Source organism: Protopterus annectens, chromosome 7.part1 (genome assembly GCF_019279795.1).
Source record: "Protopterus annectens isolate FY-2018-M chromosome 7.part1, PAN1.0, whole genome shotgun sequence".
Classification (NCBI taxonomy): domain Eukaryota; kingdom Metazoa; phylum Chordata; order Ceratodontiformes; family Protopteridae; genus Protopterus; species Protopterus annectens.
The window spans coordinates 297,607,509-297,630,497 of record NC_056740.1 but is presented as its reverse complement, the minus strand read 5'-3'; the positions used below and the strand labels follow the sequence as shown (position 1 = coordinate 297,630,497).

Below are 22,989 nucleotides of genomic sequence, written 5' to 3'. Positions count from 1 at the left end.
ACACTGTGTATATTGCGGAATATGTTTCCTAGTTAGAAGTTCCACTTCCTCATGTGTATTATGTTTCTACTTTAGCCAAATTATTTACTAAATGAGACTCTCCGCAGAAAAGAAAAAAACATTTTGGTTGACCAGAATACCTTACTGAAGCATGAATATGAAAAATTAAAACATTACATTAAAAGATGCTTGACCACACCGTTTTCAATGTGTAACAAAGTCCATACTTCTCAAGCCCCAGTCCAAATAGGTCTACTGTCCAAAAGTTTACTCACTGAAAACACTACTTTACAAACTGAAGAAAAATATACATGAATGTCTTTCTCTTCTGAACCATCATCATGGACATGCACTATTATTCTTTTCTTCACATCATGGACTTGCACTATTATTCTTTTCTTCACATCATGGACTTGCACTATTATTCTTTTCTTCACATCATGGACTTGCACTATTATTCTTTTCTTCACATCATGGACATGCACTATTATTCTTTTCTTCACATCACGGACTTGCACTATTATTCTTTTCTTCACATCATGGACATGCACTATTATTCTTTTCTTCACATTCTTCACATTAGAAACAACTATCAAAGTTCCCGGATATTCGTTTTTTCTTTTCAGCTAACTGCATGAATTTTGACAATACCACCACTAATTCAAAAGTCATACTACAAAAGTTCTCTTTTCCTAAATGAATGATTGACCTAATGTCTGTTGGTGAAAAAAAACACAGGATAAATAATCATGTCCCAAAAAAGTACCTGTCAATGTCCTGCTGGCAGTTAGAAAAAGTCCATAACGCAGGTCAACATTTCTCTCCTATTTTATTGTAAACCAACTGGTCCATTTATTTAGTAACAGATGCATCTCTGCATATGTTCTCCTCTCAGCATCTGCTTGCTGCTCAAAACTGGCTTAGCAACAGAACATTACAGTTGCATAAGTAAACTTACCATAACCCGAAATGTTCAAATGAGCCCTCTTGCAGTAGCCTAAGCTATATGGGTATACCCTGTCATGCACCCAAGCCACTAAAAAGTTCAAGCTGAGCTGTCTAAAAAGATGGGAGGCCAAAACTAAAACCAAAAAGCAATAAGATGGGAGACCAAAATTAAAACCAATATGCAATAAGATGGGAGACCAAAATTAAAACCAATAAGCAATAATATGGGAGACATCTAAAAAGACAGGTTTGGGCACCAACCCTTCACAGCTTTCATGCCAAATGACAGAGCGGCTGAGCCCTGAGAGGATATAACTAGGAATAAAAATACATGAATGTCCACTCCCTGGAATAAAAACATGCTAAAAAATAAAGGAGACAGAGGAAGGCTGCAGCTACTGCAGCAGTGATCATTCTAACATCTACTCGTACGGTTAAATTCACATCTGTACTATATAGGGCCAGATTCAATAGCGCCTACACTAAGTGTGCAGTGTTTTGAGTGATCAGACAACACAGATAATGCACACCTTCTTCATCCTAATTTTAGTTTGCCTACTGATATTCTTGCAGCTTTAAATATTGACAGGGGATTCATAAAGCTTACCACAAAGTGTAGACTACATGTACACTTAGTGTAATCTTTCTGAGTGACTAGAAAGCACAAAAACTGTGACAAGAATTTTATTGAATACATATCGTGTACACTTAGTGTAGGCTTTATTGAATCTATCCCTGTTGCTCCCTGAGACAACACGTGTTGTAGGACGGGGGGAAACAAAGAAGTTTGATCTGGTGGCTGAGGAATATGTCCCTGGGAAGTTGGAATTTCTTCCCACTGTTATATGTAACCTTGATGAAAAATCTTAAGAACCCATTTATCTGACACTATCTGTTGCCAAAGACAGAAATGGAGATTCAGACTGCCTGGAAGAGACAAGGGACTTCCAGGTGGGAGGTGGGACATGTTCCCTTATAACACTCATTCTGACTTGTTTGGCTGTCCTTTCTTTTGGGTGGGGGGTTCCTGCTTTCTTTTTGGAATCTTCTTGCCATTGTTAATGTCTGCATACCATTTAGCTGAAACTGCTTATTTTGCTTCCTGCCAAAACTAGATGAAGGGTTGGAAAATATGAAAAAGGAGGGCTGGCTGAAAACCCTGAGACAGATTCCTTGAATCAGCATACCCCTCTCACTACATTTTTTGATAACCTTTGCAGCAAATGGTCAAATAACTAACTCTCTATACAAAGGATAATTTAAAATATCATTTTTTAATCTCCTGGGAAGATTTGAGAACACAGCAAGGCAAACCTCCTCAACACAGCACCAGTGGCCACAGCCCTGAAAGAACTGCCTAAAGACTCACACAGACACTTTAAGCAATGAGTAGAGATCTATGAAAGGGAAGAAATTAAACCACTCAAAGCAGATTTTTTCATCACAAGAAGGAACTGTGGATAAAATATTCCTCATGCTTTCAAAACTAGACAGCACAACCTTTTAAATCAGCCTGATAATTCAGAACTCTGAAAATCAAAGTTGTCAAACCATACACTTTTCCCCATACTTACCAATCATTTTACCATCCTTGTATGAAAGGGAATGATTGGAATTAACCAAATGTTTAACAGCAGCTGGATTAACTAAGGCTACAGCTGCTGGGTCAGGTCTGGGATTACTGTTTAAAAATGTAACAGACTGAGTAACGTTATACAGCCTATATGTTTTATTAAGAGATAAGGGTTGACTATCAGGGAAGTTACAGGCAATGACAAACACATCCTTAAATGCTAACAGGGGGAATGGGTGAAGGTTCTGGAAATTCCATTTGCAACAAATCATAGTATTTTCTGAGGGGCTGAGAAACCTCAGCATTCTCCCACTGAAAACACTAGCACATTCTGGAAACAGTCTCATAGAAAGAGAATCCCTCACAGGGAGATTTAGATACCACACTCTCCTATGAGTCGGAATCAGAAATCTGAAGGAAAAAAAATCTGCATCTGTCCCTTCATATTCATGTCCAGATTCAGAATCATGAATCTCTTCAAGAAAAGAAAAATTCCATTTTCTTTTACCAGAACCCACCATAGAAGAAGGGTCAACAACCTGAAGAAACCCTCAGCCAGACCTAATAAACCACTCCGGTCCAGAAGGCCTTTGTTTTTCTTTCTGGCAAATGAGTTTATTAATTGCAGTTGTAGCTCCCCCAGGGATGGGTACAACATTCTGACTAAAGAGTTGAAGCTTCCCTAACCTTCTTCCAAAACAGACAGCAGTGTCCCACAGTGGCTAAAGATGCTACATCAGAAGTGTCTAAGGAAAAGATGAGTAGTCTGAGGAACCAGGTTTTGGCTACAGCAGTCAACCACCTGCAGATGAAGCAAACTGCTAACCTACTGTAGTAGCAAAGGCTGTTTGCTTAATGTTTTCTTTTAATGGCTGGAAGGATGACTGATCATAGGACCTGCAGTCTGTTCCATGGTCAAGCCACAAAATGGTGCCTCTTTTCTGTAGAAACAAAGCAGCACACGCTGGTTCAATTTTAAAGTCTCAAAAATCACTTTTTCTCATACAAAACACAGTTAAATACACTTTAATACACTTTGCCAGCTCCCAAAAAAAAGTAACACAAAAAAAAAATTTAGAATGTTTAACAACTTTTAAACTAACAGGAAAAAAGTATGCTCCTGTTTTAAAGGACAGTTAAATCTTATGACAATCAGTTAAAACACAAAGTCCTTGGCAAAAGCAACTTTCTTAAACAAGAAAGTAATTTTAAACAATAAATATTAAATGTGGAAGGTTTTTCACCAAAGGGAACTTATCTGCTCAGCAATGGAACAGCATAAGCCGACCACTCATCCTTGAAAGCCCGCAGAGGAGCGCTTTCTTTGGTGGCAGGAAAGCTCTGAAGGGCATGGCACCGAAACATGTCTTTTTAGACAGCTCAGCTTGAGCTGTCTAATAGTCTGAGTGCATGGAAGGTGCCCTGAAGCTCTGTAAGCTGGCATCTGTGATTTTATATATATATCTATATATATCTATCTATATATATATATATATATATATATATATATATATATATATATATATATATACACATATAGGATCCGTACAGATGCGTGAAAGTGCTGTTCACCGAAGCAGCACTTTCACGTAAGTATGCTTGTTGTTCCAGTCAGACTGCAGTGCAGTAAGGGAAAATTCCCTTTTCCCAACTGTAGTGCGACCTCCAAAATCATTTTCTGCAATGTAGCATCAAGTCATCCCGGTGACAGAAGGGTTACTTCACAACTTACATCTGACAAAATTTTTCCTGCAGGTTATGACTCACACCAATTTTCTGAAAGGATATTCCCTTCCACGCCACTCGACAACACAGCATCCTCCTCTGTCTTCCGCTGTGAGAATCTGACACAAAGCCTCCAAATGAAAAGAGCAGAAGTTCACCAGTGCCACAGCCAAATTCCTCCTAGTCAGTAAGAATACCACTTTGAGTCTCTCTTGAAAACAGGCCATTGGCTTTGTGGGACTAACACAGCTAACGAAGTGTAAATAAACTAAAATAAAAGACTGCATCAAGGAAAATGTATTAAAAATGCCACCTTAGCAAATGATGGCAATACTACAGGTCTTCCCCGTCTCACAAAACAGCATGCTTTCTTTAATGTTTTATTCAGAAGGTTCTAAATCCAGGTAGCACAATACCTGCAAAAATATACTACTATACAATCATCTGAATGCAACTACAGTCTTAATGCAAGTAAGTGATATGAGGAAGAGGGACACTATGTAAATTGTTTCCCCTTTCATGTGAGTCCTACACACTCGGAGAAAATGTTGATGCTTTCTCTACCGTTGGAATAAGCTGCCATGCCCTATCAAGCAAAATAGATCTTTTTAAATCTAATTTAGACAATTGGATAGGTAACCATAAAATCACACTGTGCCTAGCCTCTCAGTCCCTTAAAGACAAGGGAAGCAGTTTAACTGTGGTGGGTAAACTGCAAAACTGACTACCTAGTATATATTTATGATCTTACAAACCATCAGTAAAAATTAAAATAACTATTTTTGCAAACAGCAAGCTCACACGTCCCCTTTGCTTATATATATGCTAAGTGAATCCTCTTCCTTATATACCCTAATTCCATTGTCACAGGTCAGTAGGGATAAGAAATTAGCTCATGTTAATAACCTTTAGTTGTGCACAACCAAACACAGAAAGACAAAGCACAAACCAAACTTCATTCAAAGCACTGCCATCAAATCAAAACAGAAACCTAAACCACAAAGGAAAAAATATATACCCTGCAAAATGTATCAACTATCTGTTAAAAATGATTCTTAAAAACCCAACACCTAAACTGAGGGGAAAAAAAATCTGATATCAAAAAACTCCAAGAAAAGATGGCACACACTCTCTTAAGAAAGTAAATCCAGTTCTGAAAACCAAAAACAACTTTAGCTGCTTAGACGAACCGAAACATAGGTCTTAGAAAACAAAAAAAACCTTAAATTACCAGCAAGTTCATTCTTCTCATAAAACTTTACACAAAGAGGCTGACGAAGTCTCTCTGTGTGACGTTTCACAAGACAAAAGCACTTGCCGATTGTTTTTTTTCTATGAACCATGTGTTAGTAAGTTCATTCTTCTCATATAACTTTACACAAAGAGGCTGACGAAGTCTCTCTGTGTGACATTTCACGAGACAAAAGCACTTGCCAATTGTTTTTTTTTTTTTCTATGACCAGCAAACCGTTGCTGGTCATATATTTGGTTTACAATAGCGTTTTAGGACCCTGCAGACGCCTTACTTGCAGAGGCTTTCTTTGGGACTTTTTTTATGAACCATGTGTTAGTTTTTTAGTTTCACCAAAGAAAGTAATTTTTTGATATCAAAAAAGTCGTATCAGTAAAAGAAAATTAATAAAACAAAGAATTGTAAATGTTATACTCCTTCAGAAAACCACTGACTCTAAAAACATGAGACCTAAATTTAAACTGACAAACAAGATTTGCTAGTGGGATAGGTTCCCAACTCAACATATTTCCTCCCTATGGATTAAGTTACCACTACAAGTCAAGCAGTACTGCTTTTATCACCTTTTAAGCTAGTCTTGATTAATTGTTATCATGTACAGTTCAGATTCGGGAGGTGGGCACAAGTAAGTGCTTGTAAAGGGTGGCAAGAACATTTAAGCATGACTGCTTAAAGGTTCACATGGCTAGGCATTTTATGATCTCTGTGTTCACTTTTAATATGCTCCTATGTGTACGGAAACAAAGCAAAAGTCTACTTTCTCTTTTAAAATGCGGTCTTTTGGAAGCATAATTTGAAAATAATGTAAGGAAAATTGTTATGAGACTTACGATATCATTTCTGGTATATCTTCTTCCTTTTTAAATCGTCCGGACCACAGTAGTATCTTCTTATCAAAGGATGAAGGTCTAAGTTCTGACATTCGAAAATCTTAAAAAAAAAAAAAAAAAAAAAAAAAAGAGTGTTTTTTTTAATCATTTGTAGTGCTACTATTCACATGTGCTGAAACCAAAATTAACTGAATCTTGCTTCTGAATGTTAATTGCATTCCAAAACTATACTGTGAATAGTATACTTATATGCATTCATTCACTACTTTCACATAGTTGGTTTAGCTGGGCAGAGCCTATTAACAGGAATGACCCAGACAATAAAGACCCAGTAATGAAGCACAAGGAGAACCAACATAAAAGCAGATACAGTATCCTAAATCATATTCACAAATTATTTAATTTATTTCTAAAAGATTTATTCTACATAACGTTTCTTACAAAGCATGCAGACTGAATGGGAATTGTTGGCTGGCAAAATATCAGCTGAAGGAAAAATAATATACATAAAAAGTACAGTTGTGTACACTCACCATAAATGTAGATGTGCGAGTGCATTAACTGCTGCAGTCCCAACCATTGGGTTATCCATGCTGTGGTAGCCCTCAGTCGGTTTGAATACCAGATTCAAGGTTTTGTGCGTCGGCTGCTGGCGCTTGCTGGGTGATGTCAGATCATCCAAGCTATAAAATGAGAGCAGGCGATGCCATTACCTCAGTTTTTGTTGCCTTAACCAACCAAAGAAGTCCAATTTTGATAATTATTAGTAGTCCTGGGGTCAGAGACCCCCACAGAAATATGTGTCTCTCTAAGGAAAGCAGATATCAGGGGGAAGGAGGGAGGGAAAGCATGACTGCAGCAGTGAACACTCGAACATCTACATTTATGGTGAGTGTACACAACTGTACTATGTTCTTCATATTTCACTGCTGCAGTCCTAACCATAAGGAAGATTCCCAAAGCTGAGGAGAAGGGTGGAAGGTTAATAGAAACTTGAGATTGGGTGAGCATGCCCTGCAGAATTGCAAAGGCAAACCCAGCCCTAGCTTTTTAGAATAGTTTCAGATGGTAATGTTTGGTGAAGGTGTGGACTGAAGTCCATGTGGCAGCTTCCAGGATGTCCTTGGTGGGTACCCCTCTAAGGAATGCTGTGGAATTAGAGGTTGCCCTAGTGGAATGGGTACTGATGGTCCTATGGAGTGGTTTTCCATGCAAGGAGTAGCAAAATTGGATGCAGTGTGCTATCCATTTGGAAATAGTCTGTTTGTATATTGGCTTCCCCTGTGCCCCTGTTTTAAAGCTGACCTAGAGCTGGTCAGTTTTCCTGAATGTCTTTGTATGATCCAGATAAAATCTGAGCTGTCTGTGCACATCCAAAGATTCCAGTATCCTTTCCCCCTTGTTCTGAAGGTTAGGGAAGAAGGTGGGCAGGTGGATGGCCTGGTTGAAGGTAACATCCAAAACCACCTTTGGCATGAAGGAGGGACTGGTTCTCATGGAGAGCCTGTCTGCATGGAAGATGATAAATGGCTCAATGGCCATTAAGGCTTGAACCTCTGACACTCTCCTGGATGAAGTAATAGCCAGGAGGAAGGCAGTCTTCCAAGAGAGGTACTTTAGTTCTGAGGATGCTGCAGGCTTGAAGGGAGGCAAGTCCCAGGTTGGGGTGGGCTGTCTTCTGGGAGGCCTAATATTATAGGCTCCTCTAAGGAATTGTTTAATAAGAGGGTGGGAGAACAATGGCTGTTCTGTATCAAAGTGTGCCGAGATGGCAGAGGCATGGATCTTTATGGAGGAGAAGGCGAGACCCTTATTAAGAATCTCAGCAAGATAATCTAGAATAGGAGGAATGGAGGGCAGATGTATGTCTGCCCCCTTGGACTGGCTCCAGGAGCAAAATCTTTTCCATTTTCCAGCGTAAGATTTTCTGGTGCTGGGCCTTCTGGCTTCTGTGATGATGTCAAGGGCTTGCTTGGTTAGCATAGATTACTTGATGGTTTTGGTAGAATAAGCCATGCTGAGAGCCTGAGTGTCTGAAGGTCTGGGTGCAGCTTTGCCCCCCCCCCCCCAGATAGCAGGTGACAGAGGTAGCTTCCAGGGGGGCTGGTGAGATAGGCTGCGCAGCAATGGGTACCAATACTGTCTGGGCCAGTCTGGGGCAGTAAGTATTGCTCTTGGTTTTTCCTCCCTTATCTTGATTAGTACTTTTGGAATGAAAGGTAGAGGTGGGAATGCATACACAAAGAGATTATTCCAAGGGAAGGTCAGGGCATCGACCTTCCAGGCCAGGTGATGGATCTCCCTAGTGCAGAATTTCTGCATTTGGTGATTTAAATAAGAGGTAAAGAGGTCCACCTGGGGGGTCCCCATGTGTGAGTAATTTGCAGAAAAATGTCCCTGTGGATTTGCCATTCGTGTGGGTCCAGCAGGTTTCTGCTTAGGTGGTCTGCCTGGTTGTTGTTGAGGGCCGGTAGATATTGGGCTATTAGATATAGTCCCATGGATGAGGCTGCTAGCCACATGTTCATGGCTAGTCTGCACAGGGGGTAAGATTGAGTCCCTCCCTGTTTGTTGATGTACCACATGACTGTGGTGTTGTCTGTTTTTATGAGAAGAACCCCTGGTTTGAGGTAGGGTTTGAAGGATGCCAGAGCGTTTTGTACTGCTATCATTTCCTTTTGGTTGATGTGCAAGGATAGTATTTGTGTGTCCCAGAGACCTTGGGCACATCTGCCTTCTAGGTGGGCGCCCCAGGCTATGTCCGAAGCAGCTGTAGTTATAGTCTGGTCTCATGGACAGAAGGTGAATGAAAGTCCCTTGTTCAGAGCACAGCCCTGAGCCCACCAGAGGAACTTGGATCTTATGCGAGGGATCACAGGCAGGGAGGTGTCCAGAGGTTGTGAGTGTTGACACCACAGGTTCTTTAGGTACCACTGAATTTTCCTCATGTGTAGTCTGGCCAGAGGTACCAGGAGGATGCATGAGGCCATGTACTCTAGAGCGTGTAGGAATTTTCTGGCAAAAAATTGGGCTTGGGAGGCCAGAGTAGTGAAGTTTTTTTGGTAGGAAATTTTGTTTTTCTGGGGACAGAAAGGCCATTTGCTGTTCTGTGTCCAGTAAGGCTCCCAGAAATATGATTTTCCTGGTAGATGTCTGTCTTGATTTCCTTTCATTGATAGTGAACCCTAGAGAGGTGAGTAGGGTTTTTACAAATGAGAGGTGCTGCATGAGCAGTTTCTTGCAGTCTGCCTGGATGAGACAGTCATCCAGGTAAGGGTAAATCTGTACAATGTTTTGCCTGCAAAAGGCAATGGCAGGCGTTAGACATTTGGTGAATACCATGGGAGCAGTAGATAAGCCAAAGAGCAAAGCAGAGAAATGAAAGCGTAGTGATCCTGCTCTGAAGAGCAGGAATTTTCTGCATGATTCCCTTACTGGGATGTGCAGGTAAGCATCCTTTAGGTCTAAGGTGACCATCCAAGCTTTGTAGAAGCTGTTGTAAGGTAAGCATTTTGAATTTTGGGATTACCAAGAAGGTATTGAGAAAGGATAGGTCCAAGATGGGACACCATGTCCCCTCTTCCCTGGAAACAAGGAATAGTTTGGAACAGAATCCTTTTGCAGCTTGTTCTGGAGGTGCAGGTTCTACTGCCCCTAGGGATATTAGGTTTTGCACTTGTTTTAGTGCTTCTGCCCACTGGTTTGGAGGTAGGCCTGTGTACCCTCTTGGAGGTGATAGTTCTTGGAAATGGAATTTTTACCCCTGAGCAATGATTTTTAAATCCCACTGATCTTTTGTTATAGAGTTCCAATTTTCTCTGCATAGAGATAGCCTTCCCTACAGGATTGCTTTTCAACTCCTTGCTCTAGTGTTTGAGGGGCCACTGTTTTGTTTTTTGCTGGCTCTGAGTTTCGGTCCTGATGGGTCTGTCCCTACGGGTTTTGCCTTGTGCCTGCCTGTATGATGCAGAAAAGGACCAGTGTTTAGAGGGAAAATTTCTGCTGAACCTAGGAGGTTGTACTTCAAGAAAATCTTTAACAGTCTGCATCAATTTTGCTTTACCTTCCATGTTTTTAAGTACCTCTTCAGTTTTCTGTCCAAACAAGCGGTCTTTGTTAAAAGATGCATCCAAGATTTTAGCTTTGACATGATCAGGGAGAGGTTGTTCCTTCAGCCATGCATGTCTTCTGATAACAGCTCCTGTCACTGCTGCCCTGCTAGAAGCTTCTACGGCGTCAAATCCACAGCGCAAAGAGTGCTTTGCCACCTGAGATGAAGAGTGCAGTAATTCTGCTCTCTTTATTGTTGGCAAAATCTGGAAAAGCAGAAATTTTCTGTTTCAAAAGTTCCAAAGTGTGCTGTTGATATTTTAACATATGGAACTGACAGTTGAGAGCCCTTATAGTTAAAGTTGCAGAGGTATATAATTTTTTACCCCATCTGTCCAGGGCCCTGGATTCTTTGGCTGAGGGAATAGGATTCTTTGCAGAGGTAGCCCAACTCCCTTAGGTCCCTAAGTAATCACCTCTGGATCTGCTATAGGATTTCTGTAGAGGAATTTATGAGAGTCAGGTACCCTGTGGTATCTGTCAGGTTTTCTGGGGGCAGGTGGAAGGATGTCAGGGGTAAGGCTGGATTCTTGGTAAACATCATCTACCACCTCCAAGATGGGTGGGATGACTAGAGGCCTGTGCTAGGGTAGGTACAGAAACTCTCAGTCTTTCTTGGATTGAGGGAAATCTGTAGATTCCCACTGGTAGTGTTTCCTGAGGGTGTGGAGGGTTTCCCCAAAGGAAAAGTCCTCCGGAGGTGATGCAGAAGGAATAGATTCTTCTGCATCTGAGTGTTCACAGGCAGTAAGAGGATTTTCCTCTTCAAAAACAGAAGAATCAGATCCCTCAGAGTCTAAATCCAATTGGATGTCTGGAGAAGGCTCCCTTCTCCTTTTGGCTGGTGTGGCCTGATTATCTCAGTTGAAAATGATGAGATCCTCCGCCATTTTAAGCATTCTAGTTTGAGGAGGGGAGGAATAGAGGAATTCAGACTTTTTGCTGTTTTCTTTGGAGTAGCTCTAAGCCTGGCCTGAAGAGTACCTCTCAGTACTGTTGGTGTGTTAGTTGGAAGAGAGGGCGAAGGCCTTGAAGTCAATTTCGAAGTGCGAGCGGTATCCTCGGAAGCCGGTGCGTGCATAGCGGCTCCGGATCCAACTGAGGCAGAGACAACTGAAGTCTCGTTAGACGATGCAGTTTTCTGCATTATACAGGAATCCGAATGGGTCTCAGTAGAGGCCTGCGAAGTAATCGAGTCGGGCATCAGGGGCTGTGAAAGCACCTCACTGAATTCCGAAGAACTGACTACCCTTTTAGTGGTGGTGTCATCGGAAGGCTTGGCCTTATGCGGTCTGTCTCTATCCTTAGCTTTATGTTTTTTTGGAAGATCTGAGGTTTGCTGACTGACGGACGCCATATCGGTAAATCGGAGATGGAAGACGAAAATATGTGGCTACAGAGCTCTATGATGAATAGTTCTAGTGTTAAAGAGGGCACAGAACTGACAGCAGGGTACGTCATGATCTGGGCCTAAGCAAGTGACACAGCAAGAATGGAAGTCTCAGTGTGGTATTTGCTTTCCAAAAGCAAGACAGTTATTGACTTTTTCAGACATCGGTTAGTGCAAGAAAAAGGAAGGATCCCAAGGATTTAGCTTTAGACGTTTTCAGCCGAAGTTCGAAATCTGGAAACAGCCGACCGGCACTGTTGCAAATTGCTTCTGCTATGGGCTCCATGGCAAGAAAGACTGAAGTAATGACGTCACCTGCTCTCGTTTTACAGCTTGGATGACCTGACGTCACCCAGTAAGGGACAGCAACCGACGCACAAAACCTTGACTCTGGTATTCGGACCGACTGAGGGCTACCACAGCATGGATAACCCAATGGTTAAGACTGCAGCAGTGAAACACGAAGAACATCTGAATGTTGTCTACAAAGGTCAGAAAGAAACAGAATTATGCTTATGGAAGGTCAGGCAGTAAATGTGAAACTTCTATTTCACAGTGGGAATAATGGGAGGTAAAATTTAAACAGAGAAGATTGTTACTGCTGCAACGTATATGTCATTATATGATTAACAGATTTTGAGTGGTGTGGTTTCTGTTGGCAGTAGCCATTTGTTAGTGTGCTGGTTGGCTATCTGTTTCTTTCCTTTCGCTGGTTCAAGTACAACTGAGTGTTGTAGGGACAGAAAAGATATACCTGATGGAACTTTAAACTTCATGTCTTTATTTCAGTAGGCAGCACTTTAGGGTGAAAAGCATACTATCTTAAAAGAACAGCAAAACAGGAGGGTGATGCCTGAAGAAAGTAAACCACTGGTGTGCAACAAGTGAAAATGAACAAACATATTCTTCTCCAAGTAGTCCACAGCAGATGTAAAACAAAAGTTTTAATGACAGAATAAAATACAGATAAGCGCTTTCACAGTAAGCTTCATCAGATCTAAAATGCAAAGCTACAATCTTAAAAGTGCAGAAACAGTCACAATCAAAAAATCAGAACAAGTGCGAAAGTGCTTACGTGTATTTTATTCTGTCATTAAAACTTATGTTTTACATCTGCTGTGGACTACTTGGAGAAGAATTTGTTTGTTCATTATCTTAAAATAACGCATTATTGTTTAGCACAAAAGGGAGATACCTTTATCACTACTGTTGGAGACATGGGAAGGAATTCACAACTGAGTGTGGCTTTACTGCCTTGGATGGCCATACTGGAACAATGAGCTACATGCAGAAAAATAAAGTAATTTAGAATGAAATAAACTTTGATTTATTAGTACTAAGGCAGCACTGAATAAAGGTTGGTTTCCTATTAAATTGCCCGTGTGTGTGTGTGTGTGTGTGTGTGTGTGTGTGTGTGTGTGTGTGTGTGTGTGTGTGTGTGTATGCACCTACTGTGACATGCCACCATCCTGTCCAGGATTAGTTTCTCTGTCTTCTGCTTACTAAGTGCTGGGACAGATAGCTTTTCATAACTCCAAACTGAGTAAACTGGTATCAGAGAATACATAAATGATGAATGAATGTGTTGTTTGTTGGCACTGGGAATTATTATTTAACTACATTAAAACCTTACTGCTGAAAATATAAAAGAGAACAACATAGGAAATGACAAGCTTTACTGTGTGTTTGTGGTGAGAATCTGGACTAAATAAAGGAAGCTTTACTGTCAAACACACATATAAGCAACTACAGAGAAAGAGAGAATAAGAAAACTTACAAAAGAAAGGTAGATAAAATAACACTTTATATCTATCAATGAGACTTCACCGTATCATTTAATTTCAACTATCTTTGTAAGAAAACCACTGGGAGGTTGGTACATCAAGTTATTCTGAAGCATGATCACAGAGATATTAACACAGATTTCTTATTGGGAATGATGTTTTTTTTTTTTTGCTGGCCATAGCAGTTTTGACAAGCCAACTTTTCTGTGATGTGCTGTGTGTTAAAATGTTACTGGGCATTAAAACATACATATGATATCCAAACCTAAGAAACAAGATGCAGTGTACCTAAATTAAGACATCTGATACTTTTATAGCAACTCACAATTACGTTGAAGTGCATGCATATAAGAATGCTTTATTAACTATGCTACATACATCTTACATGCGCTTCTACTATGAGTGGACAAGCGTGAATCCACTAAGGACTGGAATTATCAAACTACATTTGCTGGAAAAAACTGCCATAAAATACTTTATAAAGTGTTTTTGCAGGGATGCAAACTCCCTGCACACCTCCGAACGTATATATACAAATTCCATGGTTGCAACAACTGGAATGTGGAATAAGGGGGAAATTCCCCCAAAAAGGGAATCAGTGCCAGCACAATTCACCAACAGTGATTTCGCATGGAGGAACTCCACATGTCAATGGGCTGGACCTCACACAACTGAAGCTTGAGCGTTCAGCCTTTGTCCACCAGTAGGTTACCCATTTTATGCAGTGGAGGTAACTCATGTAAGTATGTGTACTATCTTTAAACAGGTGTTCTGTGTAGTACATGTAACATAGGTGGCACAAGGCATGTGCAGGACATGACCCAGGCTTTTTCCTGTAAATCATGTGTATACAGTGCAGGTAAAAGGCACATCTGATATCTGAACAACATGAATACTGCAGCAGTAAATTATAACATAACAGCAAAATAGAAATGGTGGACACAGCTACAAACAGCACAGCACATTTCATTGCTTATTTATCCTTTTATTTGTTTACTTATTTATTTACTTACTTATTCATTTATTCACTCGCTAATTCTGCACAGAAGAGACTAGTACAATGAAAAGGTTACAAGACACTTGGGTACAAAAATGAAACAGAATATAAACACACAGTGAGATTCAATAAACTCTGTGTAGAGTTTACATGTGTGCACGGTAATGCGAGGTGAGCAGCAACACTCACTGTATATTCATGCCACACACCGAGTTTAAACGTAAATAAGCAAGGTTTCATGGTTGGCAACAGTGTTGCCGACTAGGAAACCATGTAAGGGGGCACGGATAGCACCCCTGTTTAAATCAAAGCAATGAAGGTCTGCAGTTTTGCATGGAATGCCACAATGATCACCAGGGCTTCACAGATAGCTCTCAATCTCTTAATGCAAGACGCCTGAATAAAGGCCAACATAATGGGGGACAATGACCCAGAAATAGGAACATATTTGACATATATGCCCTATAAAAATGTGCTAGAATAACCAGGGGTTTTGTGTTAAGATAAATGTTCTGAAGTATTTGAAGTATGAAACTCAAATGTATGTAATTATTGAGTCATATCAGCCCAGACATCATCCCAGTGATATGGCAGAAAATCACAAATTTGATAAGGAACACATCTGGACATTCTGTGAAAATCTTGACAGTTGACAGGTATGAATGTTAAGTACATGGTCCAAACACAGTACAAGACAGTGTAAGACAGTGTATCTGCAGTGCAGAGTATTGCGAAATCCCATTCCTGGCATTCTGTACTGAAGTTGTGTAAATGGATCTGTAAGGGTACATGGATTGCCATGCAAAACAAACACTCAGAGGAAGTGTGTGTATTGAATAGGGACACACAGATGAATTGTAGAAATGAACACAGAGAAACAGGACAGGTAAAACAACCTAATGTACGGCAGATGAGGGCATGTCGATGGAAGACGGTTGTGGCAGCGACGTGTCCCATATCAATATGGTAGAGTAGGGACTGCACAGTGAAAATCTGTATTATGTGACTGCCACATAAGGTGACATAACAATGGGGAGGACATCTGTGTGAGATAATCATCCTTATATGAATAATGCAGAGGACATCTATCAGGGATCTGACATACAACATTTGCCTGAATATGAGTGTAATCTCAGCAGAGCTCTCCAGCAAGTAGGATACAGCTTAAGGCTCATGGACAACATTAAAAGAAGCAACCACAATCATGGATAATATCAGAATAATACCACCTGTAATCCCATGCCTCTATCATAACATGTGATTTAGAGTAATCAGAGATGACTCTGCACAAACACACTTGTACAAATATATGTCCACACTCTATTAAGATAATCATGTACCCTGTCCTGGCACTGTAACATCTGCTGGAGGTGTTAGGAGGGACACTGCTATACCTGTATGTGACATTATGATCAATACAGGCTAGTCGACTGGTGTGCATGGCATAAATATATATGGCACAATCCACACTGCCACGAATGTTATCCATGCCATTAATGTTGTCAAACACCTATGTATGTACTGTGTGTATCATCAGAACAGGTAGCACACATGCATCAGGTGTAACAAAATGACGGGGGTTTCGCACTATCAGAAAGTAATGTTTATGCCACAAAAAGAATAACTAGGTATGGCCAATAAGCTGTGTGACAGCTTACTGTGACAAAGGTGATACACTTCAGTTACACATTAGTGGAAGATGTGTGAGGAGGTACATGAAGAAGGGTGCATCGTACTCGGTTATTGGTGTGATGAAGGCTGGGAACTATGATGGTATCATGGCCTCTGATATGGATGACCTTCATATACTCAGTACTTGTGTTACACACTAGAGAGTATTCAGCACTGGGACCACATTCTGGTGGATGTTCCACTTACCATCTATCCCAGGATTATACTGGGTTGTGTGTTTGTTTTCTTGAAGTAACAACTCTCTCCATGTTTTCTTGTCACTGCAGGTGTTGTCCTGGCTGTAGCAGCAATCTTTGGAGTGTGTTGATACTGTTTGTATTATACTAATATCACAGTTGGAGTCAATGACTGCCCACAATCTGTAGTACTTCAGGCAGCTGTTTGGACACAGGATGTGTATGTCATCTGTGATATCCACTACTTAAATAATGGACAGGAAAGGGTCTGGCAGAAAGCCCTGATGTACAGACCTGATAACTTGGCCTAAGACATAGGTCACTCCACACATGTCAACATATTTAGATACACTTGATGATACAGGTGTATATGGCCACATCTGACAGTGCTGAGTGAATACCTCAGTCTGGATTTGTGTCAAATGCCTTGGCCTTGTCAAGTTCAAAAGGATGACAGTGTTGTTGACATGCATGCTCTTGATGATCTATTTGAGGACATTTAACAGATGTAACTGACATAATGTAGCATTAACATATCACATAGGTCTGCTGCACACAGCCAGGATATCACTAGTGTCCATTTAGAAAAGGTCCATGACGACATGCTGGTCTACCTCACAGATGAGGACAGTCGGGATGTGTCTATACATACATTCATCTGGTGTTGCCCCCCCCCCCAAAAAAAAAACAAAAAAAAACCACACAGATGCATACTGAAAAAACTCCTGCTACAGCAACACAGTCTGCGTGAAGGATGTGTTGAAGTGTGTATTAATCCATGTCAGGGAGGTGTATGTGATGAGTCATGTAATAGGTGATTTGTGATGTTGTCACACCCCATTGATTCTGTGTGATAGGCTTCGATGTAGGTAAGACAGTGCATACTAGCTATCCTCAACTGGCATAGGGTTTGAACACAATCCCCCACACAGGGATCACTGTGAAAGTCTCACAGCTGGGAATAAAACCTCATGTCATTAGAAAGGTAACAAACTGGCTAACTGACAGAATGCATACTGTGAAAGTTGGTGAATCAACCTGTACCAGTAGATCTGGCATCACTGGTGTATCCCAGGGATCTGTGCCTGGCCCTTTACTGTTTGGAATCTATTTCTCAACAGTTCAGGCTAAAGTATATGGCCTCTGGCCACAGTGCTGATTCTTGCATACTGTGTGCAATCACTGAGTTCATCTATGCTGATAACATACTACAGGAGGGGCTATCACAGACAACTGATTGGTGACAAAACAACACGGCCTATAACTAAATACAGAAATGTGTCTATTTTATCCGTCTTTAAAGTAGAATTATATGCTAATTACAGCACTGACAACAGTCTTGTGATGCTGAAACCCTCCCCTGGCACTGAAAGCCTATGTTGTGCACACCATAAGTCACGCCATCACAATCAAATCTTAGCATTGTATGGCAGCCCTATACTTGAACCTCATCAGGACACTAATACAGTATAATGCTCTCCTTTGCAAGTACCTCACGAGACACATGCAGCAGCTGGAGAGACCACAGGGGTTTTTCACAAAGAAAACACAGGGCCTACAAACCATGCCATGATGCATATGGACAGACCAAAAGCCATGACACTGTAATCTGTATAGTATAAGATGAAGTGACTTCTGCTTGGCCTCCAGAACTCTGAACCTGCCCTGGTGGGAATAGTGCATATCCCCATATCAGATAGTGCTGATGACATCAGCAGTGTCTGTTGAGGAGAATATGGTGGTCACAGCTGGTGTAAAAGGCTTTCTGTAATTTTAAAGCAAGAGTGCACACACATATGACTGCAGTGAGACTAGAACACCTACCTAAGTACACAGACCACAGACCTCTGTATTTAAGAAAAGCGCCACAGTTCAAGTCTGACCTGGAGTGTCTCAGACAACACTTTATAGCTGATGACATCACCAGTGTCTGAATAAGCTAATAACGGTGTCCCACATGCAGGTGCAAAAGGCTCTTAGTAATGTCAAACAAAAGCACACACACACACACACACACACACACACACACACACACACACACACATGATTGGAGTGAGAATAAAACCCCTACCTATCTAAGTACACAGACTACATACAGTACCTCTGTATTTAAGGCAAGCACCACAGCTCATGGCTGACTTGGAGTGTCTCAGACAACACTTTATAGCTAATGACATCAGCAGTGTCTGGTGAGGTGAATATGGTAATAACAGCATCCCCATATCTTGGTGTAAATGGCTCTTTGTAATGCCAAGCAAGAGCACAAACATACATATACACACCCAATTGACTGCAGTGAGAATGGAATCCCTACTTAAGTACACAAACTACAGACCTCTGTATTTAAGGAAAGCGCCAAGTATCTCAGACAACACTTTAAAGCTGATGACATCATCAGTGTCTGTTGAGCAAAATATGGGAATAATACTGCCCCACATGCTGGTGTAAAAGTCTCTCTTTAATGTCAAGCAAGAGCGCAAACACACACAAACACCCAGTTGACTGCAGTAAGAACAGAGCCCCTACTTATCGAAGTACACAGACTACAGAACTCAGTACTTTACTCAAGTGCTATGGCACAAGTCTCTCTTTTATAAGACTGCGGGTCACCTTATACTGGATGACATCAGCAGGGCATGTTGTAGAAAAGATGTTGGGAGGACTGCATGAAATGGATGTGAAGGTATGTGCAACTATCAAAATACTGTCAAGCCATGGGACTGGAACAGTAACTGTAAGATACATACTTATGCTCTTTGGGCTAGACACACACACACACACACACACACACACACACACACACACACACACACACACAGTCACACACTTTACTGCAGTGAGAACAGAATCTCTACCTATCTAAGTACAAAGACTACAGAACACAGTGCTTTACACAAGCACCACGTCACACCTCTCAAACTGTACAGATTTTCACAGAACATCCAGATATTTGCCTCATATTTTTGCTCAGTTTTTTCATAAAAGTGTGTTTTTCTGGCAAATTAGTGGCAAGTCATTAAGGATAAAAGTTAGAAAAAAACACAGACATTTGAGATTCAGACGTCATACCCTTTGAAAATTCATGCTAATGCAAAACCTGTTATTCTATCAACTTTCTAAGTTTGTAAGAGCAATATTATAGGTTCATAGGTTGGTACTAGGCTATCGGCCCTTGGGCCTATACAAGCCTAGCCATAACAATTCCCTGGCTATTTCTTCCCACACTATTTACTATATACTATTTATATTTAAAAATCATCCCTATTTTGGGGCTTTTGTCCCCCTTTTATTTATGGCTTTGTCCAGGTTTCTTGCTGTATGAGGTTGAGAGATATGGCCATGGTACAAGTCTGACATTTACAACACTGCAGATCAACTTATAGTGGATGACATCAGCAGGGCATGTTGGACAGAAGATGTTGGGAGTTCTGCATGAAGTTCTGCATGAAATGGAAGTGAAGGTATGTGCAACTGTCAATCCATGGGATTGGAGTGGTAACTGTAGGGTACACACTTCTGCTCTTCAAGCACACCCCCCCCCCCCCAGCAAACTGCAGGGAGAACAGAACCCCTACTCATATATGTACACAGACTACAGAACTCATTAGTTTATGCAAGTACTACAGCACAATTCTGACTTTTACAAGACTGCAGGTCAATTTATAGTGGATGACATCAGCAAGTCATGCTGGAGAGAAGATGTTGGGAGGCCTGCATAGGGTCACAGGTTCAAAGGAGATTACTAATTTGATGGCCCTACCGTGTTTACAAGCCTAGCCGTGTAAAAACACAAGTACCCTTATTAAGCATAGTTAGATGGTTGTTGTTAGCAGAGAGGTTTTGTAATCAGCACCAACCAGCCCTGTCCATGAGGGACACAGGTGCCACACCAGGGGTGAATTTACTATCACCCATCCAGTTATCAAAGTTGAACTTGAACAGGGTCACCGAGGAGCACTGCTTCACATGCAGTGGGAGCCTACTGCAAAGAAGTGACAATCGCTGGGAGATATGTCTGTCTCCCCATCATGTTCTGTTTATGTTACAGGATAGGCTGAGATCCCTGGAGCAAGTTACTCTTGTCTCATTTGATTTGCAGATGCCCAGCATCTCCTGCAGGGCATGGTCTGAGAGTGCTCTGTAGGCCTGGCATTGGTCATATCTCAGCAGCCTGCATGATACGGAGTACAGTGACAAGTCTTTCCATGCTTGTTACATTGTGAAACCTTGGATTCTCTCAATCACAAACCTCTGTGTTTTCTCCATTTGCTGCAGCTGTCTGGTGAGGTACAGAGAGAAGGGAGCATTTCACTAAATTAGGGGTCTGAAAAAGGTAGAGTACAGCAGATCTATGACTTCTCTGGTCTTGGATGTAATGGCCTTATTTATGAGGTGCTCAATGAAAAATGTGTGCCTCACCACTATGGACACATAATGATTGAAGTGTAGATTGCTATCAGCATGTTCCCAAGTCTTGAAACACTGTGTTTGAGCTTTCAGGGGTGCTATGCATATCATAATTAGAGTCTATATTATATATTCAAAGTTTCAAAACTTCGAACCTCATGTGTTCGACAACGTATGAGCGAAGTTTGAAACATCTGCATCTGCATCGTACGGAGCCGTTTCTTTTCACCTTCAAACTTTTTAAAGTTCGATCATATGGTGTCAGCCATATGACATTCAAACTTTAAAACGTTTGAATAATTAATAGGGACCCTCATAATTAGCAGGGGTACTTCACTGCCAAAGGGGGCAAAGAGGCATTTTTTTGCTTTAAGGTTCAGTCTGTGAAACTGGCACCAATCTTTTGTCAGTGTCAGCCCCGTCTGTAGTATGTTAACATAGCTGGGGGACTCTATATTAGACTGCACCCAGTTGACAGTCATCTGCAAACTTGGTATGCCACATGCAATCTACCTTTGCCTGAACTTTAAAGAAATAGTTTCCAAACAGTTGAGGGCCTAGCACAGATTCTTGTGGTATCACACTGATAAGTAATCTAGTGGTAGAGGTGCAGTCCCCAACTTTGACAGTGTGCATTCTGTTGCTGAGCCAGTTGGCTATCCATCTAGTAATGTATGGATTAATCTCCAGATGTGAGAGTTCTCTAATCTCCAGATGTGAGAGTTCTCTAGGATACCCAAGTGGGGAATAGTGTCAAAAGCCTTGGCTAAATCAACACAGCGGTTTGTCCTGTTGTCCCTCACCCAGGTCTTTAGGGTCATTATTAAGACGTCCACAATGTTTAATAAGCAAGATGTACCCTTGACAAAACCAAAATTGGTTGGGTCAAGTGTGTTGAAGGTCACCTATGTCCCTGTGGATAAGGTCCATGCTGATCCCTTCCCTAGCCTTGTAGAAAAGGCATTTTAGCTTTAAGGGTCAATAATTCTAGTTCTGCATGTTACCAGATTGATGTGCATTGCAAATCACACAACATTTGATATTAATGTCTGTAGTATAGGTGATATATATGTGGAAAAAGTACTGAGACAACAGGCTAGCAGTGCTTGGGTGGGAGGCAACACATGGCTGTATTGCAAATAAATTAAATATTGTTAGACAGAGCCTTCAGTTTGTTATGTTTCCACATGTAATTTCATGTCACAGACAGGAAATGGACAGTAAACAGCAGTAATAGATAATGATATTTACTTTTCCACAGAGCAGTGGGTTTGGCGATGGTTGGCAGAGTGTGCATGCAAGATACACATTTTCAATACTTTGCATCTTTACCTGTAGTTAAGCAGTGTGCAAACATGAGACAAACTGGGAAAGCATGAGAGTTAGTACTGAGCCTATGAAACACTCTTGTTAGTTAAATGACTCTTTGGCAGCAGGTGTAGATGTACTGACACATTTCTTTTTGAACCCAGGAGTTACTGGGTTCGAATACAGATGTATCTAATACTTTTAAAGACTTAAATAAACAGTGCTAATGCAATGACATGAATTCTTTATAGAGCATGTACTGCTGTGGGCTGCCATAGCGTACAGGGTTAAGCAGCATTGGGTGGAGATAACTGCATCACTGTACTGCCACTCACTGTTGGTGCGTATTGTTGCGTGATACAAAATTCCTCACAAACATACAGGCCAAAAAGTGAAGGGATCCATTTATTTTTCTGTTATGTACGTGTATTGTATGTGATTTTAGTTTTTGACCAGATTATTGGTGTTAAAATCGGGTAGATAGGAAAGTGTTGATATGGGGAGCAAGCAGGGGGAAGAACAAAGGGAAAGCATTACAAGAATGTGCAGGAAGGAGGTAGGAAAGAATCATGGCTATCCATCTTTTTAATAGGGTAAACTGAAAATATGTGCAGAATATTAACTGAATTTAGACTGTCACCTCAACAATGAGGGGTGCCAACAACGCAATCATGTTATATAGCCAACTGAACCAAATCAAGTGTGTCAAGAAGACAAGCGTGAGAAAGGAAGCACTATATATAGGATGACTTTTTTTTTTTTTTTGTGGGACAGGTACCCATTTGTCTTTTAATTCT

The 22,989-nt window shown here is 41.0% G+C and overlaps 1 protein-coding gene across 2 annotated transcripts in view; it reads right to left on the bottom strand.

Annotated features, from left to right (window-relative positions):
* LOC122807738 (protein FAM162A-like) overlaps positions 1 to 22,989 on the bottom strand; it is a 219,315-nt gene that overhangs the window by 42,576 nt on the left and 153,750 nt on the right. For both annotated transcript variants that reach the window (XM_044078721.1, XM_044078722.1), the window contains one exon: positions 6,329 to 6,428. In XM_044078721.1, coding sequence (XP_043934656.1) covers positions 6,329 to 6,428 — 100 coding nt within the window. The remainder of the gene's footprint in view (positions 1 to 6,328; positions 6,429 to 22,989) is intronic.